The sequence below is a fragment of the Neomonachus schauinslandi genome, chromosome 9 (genome assembly GCF_002201575.2).
Source record: "Neomonachus schauinslandi chromosome 9, ASM220157v2, whole genome shotgun sequence".
Taxonomy (NCBI): domain Eukaryota; kingdom Metazoa; phylum Chordata; class Mammalia; order Carnivora; family Phocidae; genus Neomonachus; species Neomonachus schauinslandi.
In genome coordinates this window covers 4,125,469-4,150,377 of record NC_058411.1, presented here as the reverse complement: position 1 = coordinate 4,150,377, position 24,909 = coordinate 4,125,469, and the positions used below count along the sequence as shown (strand labels likewise).

The window sequence follows — 24,909 nt, the reverse complement described above, 5'->3', positions numbered from 1 at the left end:
ACACTGAGCCTCTTCTCCCTCACGTGTCACACTGAGCCTCTTCTCCCACACGTGTCACATGGAGCCCCTCCTCCCACACATGTCACATGGAGCCCCCCTCCCTCATGTGTCACCCTGAGCCCCTCCTCACTCACCTGTCACACTGAGCCTCTTCTCCACATGTGTCACATGGAGCCCCCTCCTCACTCACGTCACGCAGATTCCCTCCTCATTCACCTGCCGCACTGATTCCCCCCTCCCTCGTGTCACACTGAGTCCCTCCTCCTTCAGGTGCACACTGAGCCCTTCCCTACCTCTCTGCCCTCCGCCCTTGGCCGCAGCTCTTGTCTTTTGTACCCCGACTAACTCAGGTCCCGTGCATGGCAGAAGGTGGCCCGCACCATGGCCCCGTGCTGCTGCAGTCATTAACCCTTTAAGCACCATGGCAGCCTGCCCAGGTGGATGCCTGGGGTGGTGAGGGGGGCAGAGGCCTTGCCCACAGCAGGAAGCCACTAGAGCAGGTCACGAAAGGCCTTGGCTCTCCCCCCACCCCCCGGCTCCTCTTCTTTCCCCTGCCTCCTGCTTTTTCGTCTCTTCTCCCCAGTCTTTCATGGCATCAGGAGTCTTGCTGGGTTCAGGACGGCCTCCCTGATGAGCTGGGCCACGTCAGGTGTGTTGTGTCTCCACTGGGTGGAAAGCTTTGGAGCAAGACGTGACACAAGCCACACTGAGGCCCCACCCTGAAAGGACTTGGTCTTGGCCCCTCAGGGGTGCTCCAAGAAGTGGGCAGTATGTGACACGTGGTAGACAGGTGGTTCTCCAGCCCCCCTGGGCACCAGCTTTCTGAGGCCTGAAGGCTGGCGCCAGGGCCCTGAATCTGCATGTTCAACCAGCTAGTCAACAAGACTCTGTGGACGGTGGCCCGAGGCCTCACTTTGAGAAACAGCCTTTTGCTGCAAGCAGTCAGCACCTGGTGCTTCTCCTCTTCCCTGTTCCTGACCCGAGGTCTGCCATGCTCATTCTGCAGTCAAATGCTCTACCACTGAGCTATACCCCCTGCCATGCTCATTCTGGCCCCTCTCTTTCACTGCTGATCTTTGTTGCCTTTGGGCCGAGCTAAACTCACCTTCCATGGAGGCCTGACTTTCAGCCGCCTGGGTGTCTGTGTGAAATCCTAGGTTGAAGGTGTTTCTGAAACGTATCCTCTGCTTATTCTGGAAGACCCCAGACAGGGGTCAGGATGAGGGTGTCTGTTTGGGTCCGAGATCCCCTCGTGGTGGTGCCCACTGGCCCAGCAGCAGGGCCCATGGGGTGTGGAGGGTGGGGCTGGGTTGCCTTCCTCTTCTCACTTTGGGAACAGCGCAGGGCCTTTTGGCTTAACTCCTGTCTCCCCCCTCACATGGGGGCCCGCATCACAGGCCCCGCATCGGACCTGTGGCCCCTGCAGGAGGGGCAGGCTCATCTGGACCCGAGTGGTGAGTAGCCTACTGTGTGCGTGGTTGCGTGTTTGGGAAACGGGCCCAGCATGAGCCAGGCCTGAAGGCTGGAGCACTTGGGGCATGGGGGTGGGTACAAAGGGAAGGTAGGTGACAAGAGGGGCTGATAACCTTCCCTGGGGTGGACCTTGGGGCTCCCCCTGATCCCTGAGTGCTGCCAGAGCTCCCTGGATGCCAGAGATCCTGGGAGGTGGGATGTGGGCACATTTAGGCATGACCTGGTGCAAGCCTGGTGCCTGAGTGCCGGGAACCCATTGTCCAGAGTCATCAGATGCTTGTCTCACCTTGTTTGCGGTGTCCGTGGTGTCCTAACCCATGCAACCCAATTGTCATTTGCTACTAATTTTCTTTTCCTTTTTGTTTTTTGTTTTCTGTTTTTCTCTTTTTTTTCTTCAGGAGGAAAATGGTTTGTATTGTTTTTTCTTAAACTCTTTCTAGGGAGGTGGGGACCTCAAAAACACCCAATGTTTTTGCTTTGTCAGTAGCTCTCTGAGGCCTGGGGGCTGCCTCTCTTCTCTAAATGGGCTTAAAGCCCCTCTGTTTGGGGGTGGCAGCAGGGACTCCGTGAAGCCAGGACGCTGCTGTCTGCTGGTGTGGGAGGCTGAGTCTCCTGCTAGTCCCCGTGTGTGTGTGCGTGTGTGCCTGTCACCGTGGGTGAAACTGTGCACCTCGGTGGGCATCTGGCCCCTCCACTGTAGGGCCAGGCTGATGGGTGACAAGTTCTCCATTTGGCCCCTGCTGAGAGACCCCGCCCCCGCTCTTGGCAGGACTTTGGCCTCAGGCACACGAAGGGTCACCCCTCCACACCCCAGGCCCCCAGGGCAGCCCCTATCGAGCAGGCACACAGGTTTGCCTGCGGGCATCCAGCCTCTGGGACCCCCAGGGGCTGCCTGAGCGAGGGGTCAGTGCTGGGAGTGACATCCCCACTGTGACCCCAGGCGGTGCCCCGAGGCAGTTCACCACCACCAAGGATTTTGGGAGCCCCCAGAAGTGCCATCTGGGAGCAGAGGGGATTTTAGGAGCTCCTCTCTCTGCTCCCGTCCCCCATTTGATGACAGGCAACAGGCCTGAGATGAGCACAGTCATTAGCCAGGGCTACCCACAAGTCAGGATCCGGGCCACTAAGGGAGACGCTGGGGTCCTGCAGCTGAGCCTTTGATCTTGACCTATAGGATCCACTCATGGCCTCTTGGGGCTGCCGTCAGGTGGGCAGGTGGGCAGACAGATGTGGTGCCCCTGGCTCCTAGAGCTGCCATGATGTCAGCTCTTAGTGGGGGTGGTTCCGGGGTCCTGTGACAGTAGACATGCTGGGTGGGTGTGGCAGGGGTGGAATGGCCTGTGGTGACAGAGCAGAGGCCACCGGGGTGGGTCCCCATTCCTGGCTCTGTCTGTTCCTGACTCCTCTGTCTATACCAGCAGGTTGGCTGGCGTGCGGAGGGTGGAGGATAGGAGCCCTGAGTGTCAGCTGTGCTGACCACTTCCTTTGTGAGCCCTGCAGGGTCCAGCGACAGATGAGGAGACTGAGGCAGGGGGTGGGGCATGCAGCCAGCCAGCAGGGGGGAGGGTGGGGGTGGATGGCAGCCCAGAAGTACTGCTGAACCCCTGGCTTTGCACTTGGGGATCCTGACCATGATCTCTTGGTGCTGCTATCAGGGGCAGATGGCTTAAATAGATGGACAGGGGGCCACAGCCGGTCACCCCTGGGGACCAGTGAGGGCACAGGACATGAGCCTGGTATGCAGCTACAGAGCCTGCAGAATTTTGGGGGTCAGTGGGGGCCATGGTTTTCCTTAGGATGGTGTGAGGAGGAGAGGGGCAGTAAGGGAGATGGATGGGATGTCAGGTTTCTGCAGAGCCCCCGACCTTTGAACCTGAGATCTGCTTGGTGATCTCATGGTGCCACAGTCAGGGGCAGAGTTGAGGGCAGAGTCAGGGGCCGAGTTAGGGGCGGAGTTAGGGGCAGGGGCAGGGTAGACCTGGTGGGAGGGGGTGTGGGGTGTTGTGTGAGGGCCCCCAGGTGAGGGTCCCGGTTGTGCAGGGAGTGGTTCATGTCCTTCCACCATGCCCCAGTTCCCCAGTGTGGAGGGTGGGGGCAGCTGTGCTCTTGGAGGTCACAGGCTGCTGCTGGATAGGTGAAGCTGAGGCCAGGCAGGGGGCCTCAGTCTGTATGTGCTGGACCATGGATTGAATGGGCCCTGAGTGAGTGAGTGCCATCCTCCCTTTGCCTGGACTCCCCGGGGGCCCCCTCCTCTCCCCAGGGCAGTGCACCCCACCCTCTGAACAGCCAATTTTGCCACTTTCAGGGCAGTGTGATCTTGGCCTCCACTGAGGATGATAGAGGGGGAATTGTTTGAAGCTGGGGCTCCTGTTCCCGAACCCTCTGCATTCGGGGGCAGAGAACAGCCTGCCCAGCCTGCATATCTTGTGTGGGAGTTAGGCCCAGGCCAGAGGTGAGACTTGACCCTCAGGAGGAGGCAGCTCCCAGTGTCCCCCTGACCCCCATCCCAGTTTGTGTGCCCGGCACGAGATGGGGCCTATTTTGGGGGGAGAGCCCAGCCCCCGCACTCCACTTGCCCCCCTCCTCCATCCTGCTCTCCACCATCTACCTTCAGAATAAACCAGAGTCAGATAATCTTTTATTTTGCTTTATTTTGGGGGTGGGAAAGGTGAGGGGGTGCGAAAGTGGGGGGGTCTCCTCCCCGTGGCAGAGAGCGGTGGGTCTGGTACAGCACAGCTGTGCTCAGCTCAGTCCACTGGGTGTCTGGGGCCTTCCTCAGTCTCTCTTGGAGCCCCCTCCCCTGTCATAGACCTCTGGATCCCTGTGCTGTCAGTATTGGGAGGGGAGAGGGAGCCCTGCCCAGTGAGGTCACCCCCTCAATGTCCGGGGAGTCATGGGGACTCTCAAGAATGCAAATCTGGTGAGTACTGGTACGTCGGACGCTCTGCGGAGAGGCACTGTCCAGGTAAGGGCAGAGCTCAGGGCCAGGCAGAGTCAGGGTTGAGGGAGCTGAACCAGACGGTGGGGGTGGGCTTGCTTTGCAGGGGGTGGGCGAGGGAGGTGCCACAGCGCTCCACGAGGTGTTGAGCGGGGTGGGGGGCGGGGGGCGGGGGTCAGGAGCCCAGGGGGAGCAGGAGCACCGGTGGTGGAGGTAGAAGAAGTCAGTGGAGCACCCGAGGTCAGTGTCCCAGGATGGCACATGGTGGCCACTCGTCTCTCCGGGGGAAGGGGGGGTGGGTCCCCGGCACCTGCTTGCTTGGCTGCGTCCGCTGTGCCTGATTCTTCACCTGGCCTTGGGGCATGGGGTCATCTCCTGCTCACCACTGCTCTCTCCCTCATTGATCTCACTCCCAGCTGCAAGCCCGGGACCTGGGCAGTTAAGACGGGACTGTGGTTGTGTAGCCCTGAGCTGGCTCTGGGTCTCTGATGGTTGGATAGTCCGTTGTTAGCACAGATGATGTTGCTGGTTGATGAGTTGAAGAAATTTTTGCCCTTCACAAGTGGGTTCCCCTTGGGTCAGGAGTGGCGGGAAGGGGGGCGCTTGGGCTGAGTGAAGCAGGCCGAGGCACGGGGAGTCTGGAAGGAGAGGCCGAGGTGGGAGGCAGAGGTGTGGAGGGTGTGGCGCCAGCCGGGAGGCGCTTCACTCCAGGCTCGCACTGTCCTCATCCCCGGGCAGCTCTTCCAGCCTAGCTTCTTCCCGGGGTGGGCTCGCCCACTCGGCGGTCGGGGACGCCTCTGCGTAGACCGTGGTCAGAAAGCGGATCAGGGCCCTGGCTGCCAGCTCCTGGGTGATCAGGTCGGGCTGCCTGGCAGCGCTGTGGACACGGCGCAGGTGTCGGCTCAGGAAGGCGAGGACTTCGGAGGGCATGGGGAGGTGTCGGAGGGGCTGGAGGGCCGCCATGGTGGTGTCAGCGCTGAGGGCCTCCGGCACGTCGTTCTCCTGCTCGTCCTGCGAGGTGTCTTGCAGGCCGTCATGCAGGCCACACTGACGGTAACGTTGCAGGTCGTCTTGCAGGGCTTCTCGCAAGACGACATCTTCGTCACCCACGACGTGCAGCTCCAGAGAGCGGGTGCCTCCGGGGAGGGGGCGGGCTCCTCCCAGGGTGCCGACTCGGACGCCGAAGAACTCGCACAGCAGCACCCAGAAGCCTGGTGTGAGCTGCAGGCCCCGGCGGGTCAGGGGGAGCAGGGCGCCTTGCTGCCAGTGGCCGGGGCCCGGGAGCAGCCCGGCCAGCTCCTGGGCCGGGACGGCGCTCGTGCCCATGGGCAGGGGCACCGGGGCGAGGAGCTGCGCCATGGCCGTAGCCATGCTGCTGCCGGGGCCGAGGGGCGCGGCCGGGCCGAGGGGCAGCCAGCGCCGGGGTGGGGGCCGAAGCACGGCCCAGGCTGGCGTGGGCAGCGTGGAGAGGCGGCGCTTGAGCTTCAGCAGCACGAGGAGTGCTGCCACGGCCAGGGTGTCCTTCCAGAACAGGAGGCCTCGGAAGAAGTGCAGAATGACTGCTCTGATCTGGGCCATGCTGAAATGGGCGAGGAAGCTGTTGAGGATTTGGTCGATTGGTATCAGAGCCAGGAACTCCTGCTGGAGGTTCCGGCCATTTGGCTCGTCCTGGTGAGGGGCATCTTCGTTCTCGTCTTCTTCCCCGGAGTCTAGTGACCGGTCCCTGGGGGACCCTCCCGTAGAGAACAGCGACCTTGCCCGGGTGGCCGCATTGTGCTGGAAAGCCCTTCGGTTGAGGTGTCTCAGGGGCGGCAGAGGCCGGCCGCCATCTTGTGCTGGCCGCTCCATGACGTCAAAGTTGAAGTGGGAGAAGAAGAAGACCCAATGCCCGGGGAGAAGTACGGTGAGCCTGTCATTATTCAGAGAGGCTAGATCCTCTGTGTTGAGAAGGATCATGATGGGCTCCTCGGTGTTCTCCAGGTAGCGGCACCACACCGTGAAGGCAGCCCTTATTGGAAGAATCTTCATCTCCAGTTGAGAGTAGGCGACTTCGATAGGCGAGATACTTCGGGAGTAGAAAGCGCAGGAGACTCTCTTGCCGGTTTGGTCGTCTATTTGGATCAAGGAGGTGTGCAGAGCTGTCTTGGTGACGCCTGTGTCCAAGTAGAAGGGGTTCTGTGGCTTGGGGTGGTGCAGGAGGGGCGCCTTGCGGAAAGCCCGCTTCAGGCACTCGAAGGCCTCTTGCTCCTCGTCTCCCCAGGAGAAGGTTGGGGTGGTCAGCAGCAGCCGCGCCAGGGGCTCTATGATAATGCTGAAGCGCTCCACGAAGGGCTGGTAGGGCAGGATGAACTGGATCAGGTGTTTCAGGGACTTCTTAGAGCCGGGCGTGGGGTACCCTGTGACGGTGTTCACGATGCTCTTGTTGAGTTTCACCCCTTTGGGGGTTATGACGAATCCCAGGAATTCGATGGTGTGTCGGTGGAACTGGCTTCTGTCCAGTGAGCAGTAGACGTGGTGGTGTCGGAAGCGGACCAGGACTTGTCGGACATGTTGGAAATGTTCCTCCTGGCTCATTGAGTAGACCAGGACGTCCTGCCCATAGGAGAGCACGAAGTAACCCAGCATGTCCTTTAGGATAAAGTGGAGCACGTTCTGAGGGATGATCGGGTCTGAGGATAGCGGGAAGGGCTGGTAGCTCTTCATCTCTTGAGGCTCGAAACCAAATGCTGCTTTCCATACATCTTCTGCTTGGTGTATGTTCATGCTTTCCTCCACAATGGTCCCCCGCAGCTCCAGCTTTGTGAACCATGTAGCTCCGTGTAACTGGTCGAACAGTTCTGGAATCATCTGTATGTAGTCCTGTTTGTTGGTCAGCATGCTGTCCGGGTTCCAGTTTTCATCCCGCGGCCTGGCACTTTTTTGCATCCCGGCACCCACAGGTTCCCACGGCGCGGTGGAGGGACATTCGTAAAAGGTCTCGCTGTGATCACTGTCTCCAGCCTGCTGAAGCTCAGAGGGCTCTGATTCAGAAAGATCATCGGATCCGTCTGAGCTTGGCTGGTCGGAAGTCTCATCATCTGCTTCCTTCGGGTTAAACACGTCGGCCAGGTCAGAGTACAGGGGTGGCAGTCCGGGCAGCAGGCTTATGGCATGTCTTTCTAGTGCGATGCATGGTGGGGGCGGGCGGAAGCACTTCTGTAGGCAGTAGGGAGAGTGGAAGGTGCAGCGGCCTTGGATCCAGTCGACTTCGGGGGTGTGGATCCGGAGCCAGTTGATGCCTAAGATCACGGAGAAGCTGGGGGACGGAACGATGTCGAATTCGATGGACTCCTGGTGGTTCTGATGGATGCACACCAGGGGCTCGGTGTAGAGCCAGACAGGTTCGTTGCCGATCAGTGAGCCGTCCACACCTTGGACCATCTGCGGGTAGGGCTTCTCGTAGAGCTCCACGTAGTGCTCTTGGGCAAACCTCTCATCCATGAAGTTGCCGCCCGCCCCCGAGTCAACCAGGGCCTGCACCGCGACACTGTGGTATGGGTTCACTCTGACCAGGAGCAGCAGGAAGAGGTGGTTGCGGTTGATGGTGGGGCGCACTTCGCAGGGCAGCCAACTGTTCACCATCCACCTCTCCGGGGCAGGTGAGTCGATCCAGGTCAGATTCCGTGGGCGGGCCTCTGGGGGCAGCCTGAGCATGGCCCTTCTCTCTGCCAGCTTTTCTTCTATCTGCAGGACGAGCACAATCAGGCTGTCCAGCGAATCTGGCTGCGGGACCCGGAACAGATAGTGCCTGATCTCCTCATTGAGCCCCTGGCACAGGTGGGCCTGCAGGACCTCGTCCGACCAGCCCAAGGTGGGTACCAGGCCCTGGAACTCGTTGATGTATTCGATGGCGGGGCGATTCCCCTGCCTGATGTTGAACATGGCGTCTTCGGCCACACACAGTGCCTGTCGGTACTCAAACATACCTGACATTGCCTCCAGGAAGGCCGGGAAGTCATCCATCAGGGGGCTGTCTTCATTCACCAGAGCTCTGGCCCATTCTAAGGCCATGCCGGAGAGGTGGCACATGACGTACCCCACTCGCAGGCGGTCGTTGTAGAACATTCTTGGGTAGCTTTGTAGGATCAGCTGGCAGAGCACGATGAACTCGTGGTATTCTCTGCGATCACCAGAGAATTTTGATGGGACGGGCAGTCGGCCTGCGTTGATTGCTTCCATCAAGATCTCTTCTGCTACTCTTTGTTGCTCTCGGAGGTCTTGCATGCGGAAGTACAGAGAGATGATGGATCTCACTGTGGCCATGATCTCCGAAGTCTCGGACTCCTCTTCGGGACGCTCCTCCTCTCCCACGTCGGCCAGGTCAGTGTCGTTGACTTGTTGGTCTTGGGCTCCCCATGGGTTGACTGATGCTTCTTCCATTCTGCCAGGTGCCTCACTGGTTGGACCCCCCACTTTCTGATGTGAACCGTTGCGTGACTCCTCCAGGTCTTGGAGTAGGTCATTGGGTGGATCCTTTATTTCCCTATGTGGGCCACTGGATGGCTCCTCCATGTCTTGGCGGAGATCAATGGGCAGCTCTTTCATTTCCTGGGCTGGGCCACTGGCCGGCCCTGCCACCTCCTGTGCGCCGCTGGCTGATGTCTCCACGGTGGTGTTGGATGAGCCCTCGGAGGACTCCATTTGTTTTGATGATGGATTCTTACGCTCCATCATCGTCTCAAATGAGTCTTCAGAGGGTTCTATCATTTCGTCGGATGGAAAGGAGTGTTCTCTGAAGACTGGTAAGGTTGTGACGCGTCCGGTCAGCGACTGGGACTGCGGAGATCAGAACCTGGGGGTGGGGAGGACGGGTGGGGAGGAAAGGCAGCTGTTTAGGGATTCACAAGGTCAAGGTTAGGTTCTCCGGGAAAAATCAGATGCCCAGCTCATCAGAACAGAGAGATACTGGGGAGAGCTTCCCTTGCCCAGCTTTGAATATTATTCTACCCCTGACCTTCTCCCTATTCTCCCAGGCTTGCTTGGCCTGTCTGGCTTGCCTGCTTCCCCCATGGCCATGAGAAATTCACAGCCCATAAATTCTGTGGAGCAATAGGCCCAGAGCAGCTGCTGTGGCAGGCAGGCACCTGGCAGGATGCGCTGGCCAATTCATCTCCCCCTGGCACCCGTGCCTGGTCAACCCTCCTTCCCTTCTCTGGTCATCCCAAAGTCACAGAGGTCATATGTCAGTGCCACCAAAAGTTGTCCCTGGCAGGCAGGGTGCCCTGGAGCAAGCTCGCTCCCCCCTGTTGTGAAGTAGGAATCTCTAGCGGATGCCTACTGTTTAACAAGGTCAGGGGAAGAGGAGAAAATGGGCAGTTGGCCACAGTCCCGTCAGTTGGATCAGCAGCCTAAAATAGCTCTCACTTCCTACCCTAGATTCACAGTAGAAATTGGGCCAGTGCAGGGGGAGGAGGGCAGACGTAGAGGTCTGGCTTTTATTTTTTTTTCCAAAAATTTCAATAAAGCACCTACTATGTGCCAGAGACTTGCACACTGTGACTTGGTCCTCACTCGGAAGTTTTGCTGATTTCTCATACTCTTTCATCAATTTCCAATCTCCCCAGCTCTGAGCCCTTGGGGAAATCTGCAGATCCTCCCCCCACCCCTCCTAAAACTGCCACTTTCCCAAGATCACCCTCTTTGTGGGGGTTCAGGCATCAATTCCACACACACGAGCAATCATATTTACCTGCTCCTTCAGTCTTACCAGGGGGGGCTGGTTCTTCCCTCTAGCAGACACCCCCTCTCTGTTACTGGCTGGTTTCTCCCTGACCTAGGGGTGTCTCAAGGAGAGCTGGGGTAGCGACTAAGGGGTGGGGGTAGGGGAGGGGGAGGGCACGAGATATTGTTGACCTCTGATTGTCTTGAAATCGAGTTTTCGCAGTAGAGTCATGGGTGGTTTGAGTGGGCTGGGGCTGAATTTAAAAGAGATGTCTGGGTTGGGGTTATTTTGTACATGTCTTCTCTGCTGGGAGAGTAAATTGAGTTCTGGTTATCCAAAAGAGTAGCTCTGTGGTCACCCCTCTTTCTACATTTAATACCTTTTGTTACTTCTGAGTACTCTCTGAGCCACCAAGCCCATCTCTTAAAAAAAAAAAAAAAGGCATTCCCTCATTGGCTAAAATCCAAACTTTCCAACAAGATAGACGATTCCGATCTGCTGTTTCTCAAAATTAAGTACATTCTTGTTAGCATGACAGTTAATTCCATCCTGCAGAGCCTCTGATGAAAAGGTTTTGTTGTTTATTTACTGTTCACAATATTAAATCCAAACCTTTTACCATAACAATTCCTGACACAGATACTCACCAAAATCATTCTCTGGCTAAAATGCAAAGGCTTTAGAATAATAGAAAATTCTGCTCATGTCATTCCTTCAGGTAGAGATTACATTTTTAGCATGATGCCCTGGTCACGTAAGATCACCATCATCCCCATCCCCATCCCCACCACATATGCAGAGCATGGCACCTCAGTGAACTCATTTGTCATCACCAAAGTCCTATAAGGAGTGTGCTACCACTGCACGATTCCAAGGTTGAATATAAAGTTCTGACTGAAATATAAAATGGGACTGACTAACTCATCTGCAGACTCCTCTATTAGAAATAAAAATCTGTCTCTTCAAGCCCTTAATTGGCTAAAATTTAAAATGGAAAAATTTGAATTGGCTGAAATTTACATTTTAAAGTTGAAAAATTTAAGTTGGCTCAAATTTCAAATTTCAAATATAAAATCTGTGCATGTCTTAAAACTGTTAAAACCCTTTATTGGCAAAAATTGAAAATTGAAAAATTGAAAATTTTAAATTGGCCAAAATTTAAATTTTTGAATATGAAATCTGTAGATCTCTTAAAACCCCTAAAATTCTTTGTTGGCTAAAATTTAAAATTTAAAAATTTTAATTAACTGAAATTTAAATTTTAAAATTGAAACATTTAAGTTGGCTAAAATGTAAAATTTTAAACATGAAACCTGTATCTCTTAAAATTTTAAAACACTTTATTGGCTAAATTTAAAACTTAAAAATTTAAATTGGCTGAGATTTAAATTTTATTTTAAAAGATTTTATTTATTTATTTGAGAGAGACAGAGAGAGTACATGCAGGGAGAAGGGAGAGGCAGACTCCCTGCTGAGTGGGGACTCCCAACGTGGGGCTCTATCCCAGGACCCTGAGATCATGACTTGAGTTGAAGTCAGATGCTTAACTGACTGAGCGACCCAGGTGTTCCCGAAATTTAAATCTTAAAATTGAAAAATTTGAATTGGCTAAAATTTAAAATTTAAATATTGAAATATTTAAATTGACTAAAATTTAAAAATTTTAAACAGAAAACCTGTATATCTCTTAAAATTTTAAAACACTTTATTGGCTAAAATTTAAAACTTAAAAATTTAAATTGGCTGAAATTTAAATTTTATTTTATTTTATTTTAAAAATTTTTATTTATTTGAGAGAGACAGAGAAAGCACAAGCTCTCTTAAATTTATTTGAGAGAGAGAGCAGAGCGTTTGAGAGAGAACACGAGTGGGGGTGGGGAGGAGCAGAGGGAAGAGGAGAAACGGACTCCCTGCTGAGTGGGGAGCCCCGATATGGGGCTCCATCCCAGGACCATGAGATCATGACCTAAGTTGAAGTCAGACGCTTAACTGACCGAGCCACCCAGGTGCCCCTGAAATTTAAATTTTAAAATAGAAAAATTTAAATTGGCTAAAATTAAAATTTAAATATTGAAATATTTAAATTGGCTAAAATTAAAAAATTTTAAGCATGAAACCTGTATATCTCTTAAAATTTTAAAACACTTTATTGGCTAAAATTTAAAACTTAAAAACTTAAATTGACTGACATTTAAAATTTTAAATATAAAATCTATATAACTTTTAAAACTTAAAAGTCTTAGTTGGCTAAAATTTACAATATAAAATCTCAGTATGGCTCTTAAAACCCTTAAAACCCTTTATTGGTTAAAATTTAAACTCCTTTACCAGATGATTTAAAAACTAGATTATAGCCCTTTTAATATAATACATATATATTAATATAATACAAATATGTCTTAGCGTATTTATGAATTCGATGATGTAACTGATGAAATCATTCACCTGTCCTGTCTTCAATCTAAAATCTAACATCCTTGACATGTTACAAAATCCTGATCTTAACATTCCTTAGCGTCAAAGTTCAAACTTTTAGCACGAAAGTTGTCCCATAATTGCTCTATTTAAAACGTACAAAAGTCTATTTTCATTGTTTAAAATATAAAGTTCCAATCACTTAGCATAAAATAGAATCATTTTGACGTGTAATTTATCTGCAAACGGATGGATATAAACCCCCAAATCTTACCAGGCGACTTCTTAAACTCTTGACTGGCTTAATTCCAAACCTCTAAGCATTATATAAAAATTTGACCGTGTCATTCCTCAAAACAAAAGGTCACACTTCCTTGCAAGGTACATGAATTTGGTCTTGTAACTTCTGCTTAACAAGCCTTATAGTATCTCTTAATCACCTATGAGATAAGATCTGAACCACTTAGCCAAAAATACACATATTACTATATCATTTCTCTGCAGACTCCTCTTATCAAACACAGAAATTTTACCATGTCACTCTCTTAAAATCTCTTAATGGCTGAAATCCAAATTCCTTAGCACAGCACAAAAATGTATTCCTGTCGTTCCTCAAAATAGGGTCCAAACTTCTCAGCATGCTATGTAAATTCAGTCACATAACCTCTGCCTAAGACCTGCCCTGCCTCTGTATCACTTGCTATAAACAATCCGATTCTTCAGCATAAAGTACAGAGAGGTTGCCCTTGTGCCAAAGGGTGCCTCCTCTGAGCTGTGGATATGCGTTCATTATCTGGTTCATCAAATCCAGACACCTTAGCATAAAATATATTTTACAGCTAATTCCCCTGGAGACAAAAATCTCATCAGTCACTCCTTAAAACCCTTTACTGGCTAAAATCCAAACGCCTCTGCATGAGGGTTCAAAAATGAGATCATATCCCTCCCCAAAATGAAATGCTCGAATGCCTTCGACTCTCACATAAAATCACATCTCCTTGGCATGTTATAAAAATCTGATCATATTAACTTTACCATAAAAACCCACTCTTGTAGCTCTGCCAAAATGCGATAAGTTTGATCATGTAACTCCCAATTTAAAACTTTCCAAGATTTCTTCATTGCCTTATAACATAACGTCCCAACTACTTAACATAAAATGCAACGTGGTACCATGTAATTTATCTTCAGACTGGTCTATAAAAAAAAACCCCAAATCTCATCCCATCATTCTTGTAAACGCTTTATTGGCTTAAGTCCAAACTTATTAGCATGATATAAAAATTCGATCTTGTCATCCCTTAAAATAAAGTTCACACTTCCTAGCACAGCATGTAAAATTTGATCTTGTAATTCCGCCTTAAAATCTTAACAATGTCTCTTCATTGTGAAATTATGGAATCAAAGTCCAAATTCTTAGCATAAAATGTGAATTTTATTTTGTAATTTCACTGCATATTATTTATCCACTCCAAACAAAAAATCTTACCATGTCACTCTCTTAGAAATTTTTATTGGCTAAAATCAAATTTCTAGGCATGTACAAAACTCCAATCATGTCAGAGCCTCAAAATAAATTTCAAATTTCTTTGAGCATTCCCAGTGTTGATCATATAACTCTTACGATTGAAGTTTTTCAACTTTGGTGTCAACATCCATCAAATCTCTGAAAGTCAGACGTTGGCACCCCCCGAGCTATAAAGTGCAAAGTTTTTTGCAAGAGACTTAAATTTGTGGCTGTTACCGTTTTTCTCTTTACAGTTTTTCAATGTTCCCTGTATAATAAAGTCCAAAGCTGTTAGCCTTAAAACACATTTTTTTATGTTTTTCTGCACATTTATCTTCCATAAGCAAAAATCTCACCATCACATTTCTTAAGACCCTTTGGCAAGAATCCAAACTCCTTAGCATGATACAAAAACTTGTTCCAGTCACTCCTCAAAATAAAGCTACCCCCCCGAACCCCAAATCTATTCCTAGAACCCCGCTTAAAGTCTTTTCCTGTATTTTCATCACTAACGACATGTCTCAACATCTCGGCATCTTCAATCATGGCGTTCTCAGCGTAAAGCCTTTCGGATTTCATGTCCAAAGCATAAAATCCAGATGCCTGAGCATGAAATGAAAATTGGACCAGGTATTTGTTATATTAAAAAATCTTTACGTTGCTCTTCACTAACTAGGGAATAAAGCCTAAGTTCCTTTGCGTGAAACCAACATTTTTCGTCCTCCCTAATTTCTCCATGCAGTTTCTTGCTCCTCTCACACTTTACTCCTCAAAGACTGGGTTTCTTACCTCCTGTCCCCGAACTCATTTTAATTTTATAGTTCTGGATCTTTTTATATTGTTAAAGTCGGTTTCTCTACCTATGTTTCATTAATTCATTACAGCAATGTGTCCTGATTCTTTTTTCTGGGCCAGGCACTGTGTGAAGACCCCGATGGGAAGAAATGGAAGCAAGCCTTGCCTTGCAGAGAGGACATCACCAGCGGTAGAGATGAGGACCACGCCCTCACACTAAATGTCGTGCTGGAGGTGAGTACAGGGTTCTGGGGGGCAAGACCAGGGGGTCTCCCTCTACTGTTGGTGAGTGTCTCCCTCGGGGCTCTACTGGGCTCAGCTGCCAGCCCCTTTGTGAAGACATTGGCCATTGTTGGGGCCATGTTTTGTAAAGCGAAGGCGTCTCTGGCCTCCCACGTCTGGCTTTCTACGTGGCTACGGGCTTCCTTCTGACTCACCCCTCCCTCCTCCGCCCCCCCTCCAGCCGTGTGCCCGCCTGCTGCAGCTGGTACAGCCCAGAGGCTGCCCAGCCTCTTCTTTGGGCTCCCCAGAGGGAATATGGTCAGTGCAACAGATGTAGCATGATAGATGCTCAGGTCTCAGGCCTTAAGGCAATTTCTTTAAGAAACATCTCTTGATTTGGCCATTCTCACCTTACCCAAAAAGAAAAAAAAAAAAAAATTCAAATTCAAAATCAGGATTTAGTGCACCTGGTCCGGGTCAGAAGTGCCCTCGAGGTCTTTGAGTCAGACCCTCTGCCCCCCGCCGACACTCATAGACAGACACCCCAGCCTCACCACCTTCAGTGCCCAGAGCCTTCTCGGCCAGGTCAGCTCCCTGCTTGCCGCTGAGCAAGTGGCCCATTGGGTCGGGGCTGCCAACGTGAGTCTATGAAGGGTTGGGTGGGAGGGGGGGGGGGGGGGGGCCAATCCCTCAGCGAATACCTCGCCCTGTCGGCTCACTTGTACAGTAAAGGAAATCTGATTTTAAAAATAGAGCTTGGAAGAGGAGATGAGGGGTATTTAGGAGCAGATTTGAGCCTGGGGCGGGGATCAGGGGAGAGGTGAGGACACGGGAGAGGGGCACGCAGCCCGAGTTGCTGAGGAGGAAGGTGGAGAGCCAAGAAAGAGGAGTCATGAGGGCAGAGGGGTGCGAGGGACAGCAGGGATTCTCTGTCACGTTCTCCGCTTTCCTGGCCTCTCAGACACTAGTGGTCACACCTGCGGCCCTGTCACGGGGGGCATCAGGGCTGAGGTCAGGGGAAGACCCTCGTCCGTCTTGGCCTGCCTCCAGGCCGTCTTCAGAGTTGCTTGGGTTTGAGGGACACAGCGACCCGGTCTTGAGGGCTGAGTGACTTTGAAATGAATATTCCCCCCAGTTACTCCCACCATTGCTCCAGACCCGCTGAGCGTCACTGTGGGGGTGGGCACGTGGGGACACTGGTTGGTATTAGTTATGTTATTAAACTCGTGTCAAGGTCAAGATCTTCCCTTGTGGGGCGCCTGGGTGGCTCAGTCGGTTAAGCGACTGCCTTCGGCTCAGGTCATGGTCCCGGAGTCCCGGGATCGAGTCCCGCATCGGGCTCCCTGCTCGGCGAGGAGCCTGCTTCTCCCCCTGACCCTCTCCCCTCTCATGCTGTTTCTCTCTCTCTCTCTCAAATAAAAAAAAAAAAAAAAAAAAAGATCTTCCCTTGTGAGGCTTGGGCTGGGGCTCCTTTGTTTCCTGGTGTAGACCAGTGGTGGGGTCACTCTCCCCCCTCAGCTTGCCAGTTGGGATTTCTGAGGCGGCTCCCTGAGAGCCCCAGGGGGAGCTTGGGTGGGTCCTGGGTCCTGTGGACTCCTGTGGACTCCCGTGGACTCCTGCTTTGCCTTCTTACCCCCCTGCCTTACGGATTAAGACCACTTGCGCCTCGTAGCTGTGAGACCCTTCACATCTTGACCCAGAACAGCCAGCCTCAGTTGCTTCCTGCTCTTCACTTGGGGGCTGGAGCCTGGGGCCTTGGAAAACCGTTTTACGGCGAAAACAGTCTCTGGAAGGGGGGTTGCCGTGATTCAGGACAGGCATGGAATGACAGCAGAGCTTGGGCTGGCCCCAGGGCTTCTCCACCAACCCCAAACCAGCTGCATGGGGTACCTCCTGGAAAAGGTTCCTCGGCCCCTTGCCTCTTGAAGCCAACGAGGTGAAGGGCAGTGCCCCTGAGGTAGCAATGTTCCTGTGGCCGAGTCCCTACACCCCCGCCCCCGTCCACTGCTTGACTGGCAGCTCCAGGGGGCAGCTGGATCACTCTGCCCAGAATAACCCTGGGAGGGATTGGGAGAGGGGTCACATACGAGAATGTCCTTCTTCTTTGGGCTGCCCAAATGGGCCAGGCCAATCAGCTGCTCCCCAGACTGCTCTTGCCTTTGAAGGCAAGCGGGCAGAGGAAGGAGCCGCGCCAGCTGCCAGCCCGGGGCCCGCGCTGACTTTCAGCGTGACCTTCTCCTCCTGGGCCCTCAGTTTCCCCAGAACTGCAAGGCGGGCTTGGGCAGGGGGTCTTCTCATTTTGTTCCTGTAGCTCTGGGGTCTTGGGAGGTGCCTGAGGGGTGACTTGGGGAGCAGCGATGAAAGGAGGGGGTTGGCTTGAGCAGGTGGAGCTCAGAGGCCCCACCCTGCCTCAATTCCAGAAGCTGGGGGGGGTCCTTGTACTATTTAAAAATAGTATTAGGAATTGGGGGTCCTCACACTATTTCATTTACAGAGAGCTTCCCACGTATGGCCGGTTCCTCTTGGGGTTTGTCCCGTCCAACGTTGGCGTTGGGAGGGTCTCAGTGGAATCTGTCTCTGGTGGGGTCCGTCTGGGCCTGGTGTTCTTCTGGCTCTGTGGACGGGCCAGGAGCCGTAGACCCAGGAGTGGGGTGAGGGCTCTGAGGGAAACAAGGGGCGCTTGGCCTTGGTGCGGGTGGAGGTCAGGCCAGAGTGGGAGGCCGACTTCTTTCTCAGGGGAGGTGGGCCCTTTGTAAGCTGGAAAGGGTCCGAACAAGGAAGGGCCTGTGTTTAACGTGAAGACTCTGGCGATTTTTAGTTTTGGAATACCTGCTGTAATTGGTCAGCCCTCAGACAGCATTTTCACGCCTGGGTCAACTTTAATTTCCCCCCTTGCCCCCTGAGGCAACAGCGTTCCGCCTTGCAAGTGATTGCACCGGGGCCTGGGGGCTGAAGTGACTTCCCCCGGAGCTCTAATTAGCAGTGGCCATGTAAGGGGGCCAAGACCACCGGGCGCCCCCCCGCAGCAGGCCGCTGGTGACTGAAGCTAGCGAGGGGCGGGGTGCGTACACGCGGAGGCGAGTGTCGTCCAGACAGGGATAATTAGAATTTATTTATTGAAACCGATGTTTCCCTGGCGTCTGCTCTGTGTCAGGCATGACCCTAGCAGCTTGACCCCCAGGCACTGACTTTGCTCCCACCAAAGCTCCCCATTTCACGGCGCTGAGAGAACCCAGGTCAGGAAGGAAGAGGCAGTGTGGGAAGCCAGGTTTCCCTGCTTCCTTCCTCCAGTGGCTGGAGAGGGCAGGAATGGATGCCCAGGGCGGGGGGGGGGGGGGGGAAGGACAGTGGCCATTTGGGGATTTGGGGACCCCGAGGGCCCCTTGGCCGGAGAGGCCACTTTTGTTCGTGGCATCCGTGTGCTCAGCCTCGTGACCCAGTGGGAGGCCAGGCCCTCCCTAGGAACGGGCCTCCCTCTCCCTGAAAAGCTCATGTGGTCATTGCCAACTCATTTTGGCTAATTTGGTTGTCGGCGGAGGGACAGAACAACTGGCCCCGGACCTGCTAATTATAGCTGCTCAAGTATTTGAACGAGGTACTGCGTCCCCCATGTCGTGGTGTTTTCCTGCAGACAAACTAACCCTTTCACCTTTGTTCCTGGGTGCCGGCCAGCCTACCCGCCCCATGTATCACCCAGGCACCCTACGTCCCCCAGAGAGCCGCCTCCCCGGGGGGGAGGTCAGCATGGGACCTCCACCCCAATCTTACCTTTGATGCAAGTGTTCAGTGGTTCCGCTCCTGTCCCGCCGTCGGCTGGAATCTCGCTTCTTCCTACAAAGTGATTGGATACGTTTATTTCTGTAATTAGGAGAGTCCAGGCTTTGGGTCATGGGTGCACATTCCCCTGTCCCCCACGGCACACCCCACACCTTCTTCCCTGTTTCTGCCCCAGGGCTGAGTCACTTTGCCCCCTTTGGGTCCCTCCAGTTTGAGTACTGACTATGTGCCAGACGCTGTTCTAAATCTTTGAATCCTTATGGCAACCATGAAGCTCTTGCTGTTATTGTCCGCATTTTTCAGAAGAGGAATCTGAGGCTCAGGGGCGAACCTCTAATCTTTAGCAGGCCTGACCTCATTCTCCCCCTGGGTCTGACGAAGCCTGTGCCTCCTGCTGGCCTCGGGGACGGTGCGTGACCCACTGAGGTCCGCAGTGGCGCTCCCGTTCAGCTCTCCCCACGGACTCCGGAGCTTTCGGGAAGACCCCAGTTCTTGCCAGTCCCCCATTTCGCTCTCAGCAAGAGCAAGAGTCTGTGTGAGTCTGGGGTCTGGGCCCCTTGCTTGACCCCGAGTAAATCTTTTAGCTCCCTGAGCTTCAACTTCACAGGCAATTCTAAGTAGCATCTTCCCAGGCTGGTGGTCCTTCCCTCAGCCGGGGCCCCGTCCAGGGGGACCCCCGTGATGTTTTGTCCTACACCCTGGTGTCTGTGTGCATGTGCTACTCCTTGGTCCCACCCTCTGTTGGCACACAGTAGGGCTGCGGGCAGCAGGTGAGCCCTGAGAGGTGGGTTCTCAGAGGTGGATAGAACTCTGAGCGGTTTCCTTTCTCCCCTCCCAGGTGGCTGGAGGTGAGACTGTGCTTCCCGCCCCGCCCCCCACCCCCAGAAGGGAGCAGGTGCCTGGCCCAGGATCGAATCGAAAGGTCTGCGACTTGAATTTATTTTTTCTGAGTTGTAAATTTGGACAGTTTGTAAGTGTGTAGCCCCCTCAGGATGGAACTAACCTGCCCTCTTTATTTTGCAGCTGAGGCTCACTGCCCCCTGGATGGGCAGTGAGTCGTGGGTTCCAGAGGCCAGGGTGCGGACCCAGCCTCCGCCCCCCCGGCCCCCGGGATGGCACCCCTACCCAGAGGGGGGTGGATGCGGCCCTCCTAGGCTGGCCTCACAGCAGACCAGGTGTGTACGCCCTGTCTTTACGCCACACAGGTTCTGGGGAGGTAGAGACCTTACACTGCATTAATATGGTAATATTATTAAAAATCCAGAATAATGCTGTTACTCTGTTATATGTAATCAAGGGAGGTGTTTAAGTCTCTGATCATGTACACAGGGGTACAACAAGTGGGACCTCTCTGGTGGGGGCTCAAAGGGGGCCCAATGGGCCTGCTGGAGGGGGGGCAGAGAACACAGACTCCCCTGGGTGACTTTTGGTCAGATGACGGCCAGTCCCCCTCCCCTTCTGTAGGATGGAGACCGTCCTCTTTAGGCGTTGCCTTGATGCCTTAAATGAAATAAAATAGAAAATGCCTGGCACACAGTAGGTATTCAACACAGATAAAAACAATTCTTATGTGAGGCGGCTCTGTCCCCTCCCTGTTTGAAAGCCCTTCTCATTTTTCTAGAACCCAGAGGGAGGACGAGGGGAGCAGAGACAGTCGGGGGTCAGTGTTGGGATCCAGAGAGCCTTTCCTTGAGTCAACTATATAACTTGGACTGGCGTTGCCTGGATTTATGAGGCCTTCTGTAGGAGCGAACGTCTTCATGTTGAATTACCCTGGCCCGGAGGTGGATGCAGGTGATGTCAGCCCGGATACTGCATTTTATTTTTCTTTATCCTACCATATTTCATATCTGAAAAACTATGACAAATACTTTAAAGTATTCACCAGGACCAAACCCAGGCCAAATAATAAACAGCAGAGCCTCGTGTGCGGGAAAGGCGATTAAGAGCTGGTCACCCTCGCAGAGAGCTGGTTAACCTGTGCTCACATTTCTTCTGCACAAAGTCATGGTCAGAAATAGATCCCTGCCTGGCAGAGGGGAGGAAAGTTCTAGAAGGTCCCCGTCTGTGCTATCGAGAGGAGTTGGTTGATCTGTGCGGATGGCGGCCAGGGTGAAACCAGACGAGGGCTCACACTGATTTGGGTTGAACGTTGGCTTAGTTTGGTATTCTGGGGGTCTCAGAGCTTCAGCATCTCCATCTTTAGATGAGACTGAGATGGTTTTGCTGCGCGTTTAGCCCCGTGCCTGCTCAGGGATTCTGACAGCCTAGACAGCTGGGAGGGGGCCTGGGGAGTTGAGTCTGAAGCTCAGTGAGCAAGCAGGAGTTGAGGTGTCTTGGGGAGAGGGACACAGGGGGGCAAGCAAAGACTTGTGGGGTTGCCCCCCTTTGTCCTGGAACTGACAGGTCAGAAATACCCATGCCCTTGATCCACAATCCCTCTTGATGAGACATGGGGGTGGGAAGATGGCAGCTGTGGGTTCCGCACAGAAAGCTGCTGTCCGGGGATGCGGCGAGGCCCCCGCTGTTGGCCAGCCAGCCGCGCGCCTGTTGACTATGCATGGGAGCTGCGGGGCCACTGCTCCCGGAGGCCGGCGCGTCCCCTTCTCTGGGCCCAGGTCCTGTGACATTCTGCCGGAGTTCTCATTCCAGCTAGCTAATCCCCGAGAACACGGGCCAGGACATTCGCTTTTGGGGCTTCTTAAAGACCGAAAAGGGTGCATTGCAGACACCCCCGCCGGGGGCTCTGGAGGGATTTGGGGCCTGGGGACGGTGACATTGCAGCCGGCAGGCCTGCACCTGCTGGCCTCCTGTCACTGACACGCCGCTGGGAGGCCCGGGGCTCCGGCTTTAGAACATATAAAATTAAAAGAGGAATGATCTTTGGGATAAAATAAATCCCCCGTGTCTGCAGAACTTGTTTTGGGGATGTGTGCCCCATTCTGGGCCATCAGCCAAAATGCTCTTCCTTTTGTTTTTGTAAAAAAGGAAAACAAAACCCCCCCCCCCCCCCCCAAACAAACAAATAAGAAAAACCAAAAAAAGAAAAAAAAAAGAGCGCCACACAAAGTGTTTATTTTAATTACGCAAGGAATGCGCTGATAATTAATACACTCATTACTAAAAATCAAACACTGCAGATAAAAGCTAAAGCCATCTGCAACCCCTCCCTCACTCCCAGCTCCCCCCACCCCCAGCATATTCACTGCTGTTACCAGTTTCAGGTGTGCGGTTCCAGATATTTCTCTGTGCATTTATGTATGTATATAAATAGACCTCTAAAATATATGATTTTGTTTATTTTTTACATAAGCTACATCACAGTGTACATTTTCTTCTGCTTATTTTTCTTCTCTCAGGAATCTGCCTGGAGATAATCAAGATCGACACCGTGCCTTATAACACACCTTAGTACCCTGTAATCTGAGCACACTGGGGCTGATTTAACCCCCTCACCGCTGTGGCGAGAGCCCCAGGTCCTTACCCCGTGGGGATGGACACGGAGCGTGGGGCAGGTGTAAGTAATTTCTCAGGAGCGGGCTCACAAGTGTTTATGACATTATCACAAATGAATATATGGATGCATCAATTAGCAAAATAAAAGAGGGACATGCCTGGACCAATGATGACAAAGTGTTTATGAACAAAGGATCATGATTAATCCAGTTCTGCGCAAAATACTGAGGTCCATTAAAAGACAATAGGTCTCGGCTGCTTCATTCTTTTTAAGAGCTGTTTAATATTCCGGGGTATGTATGCACCCTTGTTGATTAGACCCTCTTCTATTGTTGAAAATCCCAGCTGTAAGTGTGCTGGGGCGGGGGGGCGGCGGTTGGAGAATGGGTCCAGATAGGAGCTCTGGTCAAAGTCCTGGTTATCTGGGCGGGGTGGAGGGGGGTCACAGGTTCATGGCTGCTTATTATATTATTTAAGAAAATAAATAAAAATAAATACATAAGATAAAAGTGGACCTCGCCCAGATAAATGAGCATGTCACAAACTGAGGTTTTAATTCCTACGATTTTGTTCCACTGATGCCTGCTAAAAAGGACCTAAGCCGTTCCGTGTTTTGTTGTTGCTAATGGTCCCGCAACGAGCATTTTTATAGCTTAATCTGTAAGCATGTCCCTGGCTGTTCCTTTATCCCAGCTTCTTGGAGGTGGGGTAGCTGGGTTAAATGGTTTGCAAAGTTTATTTTCATTGATCTTTCTAAAATGCCATTTTGACCTTGTCACTGTCTTGCTTTAAATCCTCCTCCTGACTTCCTGGAGCTTCTGGGATGAGGTCCAAGAGCCTTAGCCTGGCATGTAGGACCCTTCAGGGTCTGGCTGGAAGCTTCCCAGCCTCATTCCCGTTCCCCCCAACCCCACCGACCCCTTGACCTCTCTAGGCGCCCTGCGAGCTACCTGCTCCTGTCAGTGTGGGCCCTGCCTTTCTACACTTGGGGGCTTCGGCCTGCCTTCCCAACCAGCTTCTCCTGAGCCTTTTAGACCAGGCTTTGAAATGTACGTCACGCTGAACTCCCCCCAACACCTCGTTCAAAAGTCCAACAAAGCACAGTCCCCATAAGTGCAATGCCTCATTGACATGTTTTCCTAGTTCGGGAGAATGTTTTGCATTTTTCTAGAATTCACGAAACCAGCCACATGTTAATCACCCCCTTTCCTTTGTCCCTTTCTAGTGCCCTGGGCTCCTGGGTCGCCCGGATCTGCCTTCCCCTCGATGAAAAGGCCTCCTATTCTGCTCCTGAGGACTGAACCATCTGCCCTGCGCACTGGGTGAGTGCTCAGAATGCGTCAGACCACAAACACACGCCTGGAGTGGGGGGGCCTTCCCCCACCGCCCCCAACAGCTCTGCCGCTTCTGGGGCGCAGCACCAGGTTCCCTCCATGCCTGCTGGCAGGACCCCAGAATCCATGAGTAGGGGGTGGTAGCATCTCAGGGTCAAGCGTGCTGGTGATGGGTTTGGGGGGCATAATTACGGCTTGGAAATGGTTGATTGCATCTTTTATGGCCTTCTCCTTGCCAGAGGGAAATGGGCCTGGTCCCAGAACATAAGAAGGAGGTAAGTCTTAGCATGTGACAGCAGAGCCACCAGCTGTGGTGATGGCAGGGGCTCTGGGGAGGGGACAGGCTGACGGTGGATGCTACCTTTGGGACAGTGTCATGTTCTAGAAGGAGCACAGGCTGCAGGGCAGAGGGACGACGATGCCAGGTCCACAGTCACCCTGGGGGCAGAGGGCCTCACCTGCTTGTGGGAGGGACAGAAGTCACCTGACCTGCTCAAGGTTTTGGTCTTTTTTTTTTTTCCCTCCAGGGGGGGGGGGTGGGTGGCCCCCCGAGAGGTTGGCCATCTTGAGAGCACAAACCTGGCTGCAGAGCGGACATGAAGTATACGTCTTTGGCAAGCCAGGCCCTGAGAATTCCCGTGCCTCAGTTTCCTGATCAGAAAAGCATCTGCACACACCGAGTAGTGATAGGGAGAGTGAGACAAGAGCACAAATAAATCACCCCACACAGTAGCCAGCGGAAAACAGGAGCCTTCAGGGAGACCCACAGAGGAAACAAAAAGCCCGAGAGTGTGAGCAGGAACGAAGACCCCCTCTCCCCTCGCCCCAGTGCAGACGCCCCCAAGGGAGACCCTGGCCTTTCTGTCAGCGCCCTGGCAGGGAAGGGGGCTGCACCCACCGGGTTTAATTGGGTTCTCCTGAAAAGTTTGGCAATAGTTTATTTTATTTTTTTATAAATATATATAAAATGTCAGACTGCTCTTCAGGCAGATTTTTTAGGCGTGTATTTTATGGACTTTGGCAAGGTCGGCTCGGAAGGAACAGTAGTACAGTCTCCAGGGGTTAATAATTCCTGGAAAAACTTCTGGCTAAACCTGACTTCTCCTGAATTTCACAGAAAACGCTCCCTGGGCCGGGCCCAGCCTGAAGGAGGTTTTTGTGAGCCGAGGCAGCCTTACCTAGTGCAGGCATGGCTTGGCTGTTGCCTTTTACACAAAAGTGAACTTCCCCGGCCGCCGCGGGGCACAAAGACTCCTCTCTCCGCAAGGTTGGGTTTATTTACTCTGGAGCG

At 52.7% G+C, this 24,909-nt stretch overlaps 1 protein-coding gene and 1 non-coding gene across 2 annotated transcripts; one reads left to right on the top strand and one right to left on the bottom strand.

Moving 5' to 3' along the window:
- Positions 1 to 5,113: 5,113 nt before the first annotated feature.
- RTL1 (retrotransposon Gag like 1) lies at positions 5,114 to 9,157 on the bottom strand. The gene has a single exon (XM_021679700.1). It carries the CDS (start codon positions 9,155 to 9,157, stop codon positions 5,114 to 5,116), a length of 4,044 nt encoding a protein of 1,347 aa, XP_021535375.1.
- A 13,286-nt stretch (positions 9,158 to 22,443) lies between these two features.
- On the top strand, positions 22,444 to 22,520 carry LOC123325954. Its single transcript, XR_006540787.1, has one exon. It is a non-coding gene; the product is annotated as a small nucleolar RNA SNORD112 (small nucleolar RNA).
- The last annotated feature ends 2,389 nt before the right edge of the window (positions 22,521 to 24,909 follow it).

Coding starts and splice junctions, on each gene's coding strand:
- RTL1 (XM_021679700.1), bottom strand. CDS start 9,157: ATGATAGAACCCTCTGAAGACTCATTTGAGACGATGATGGAGCGTAAG.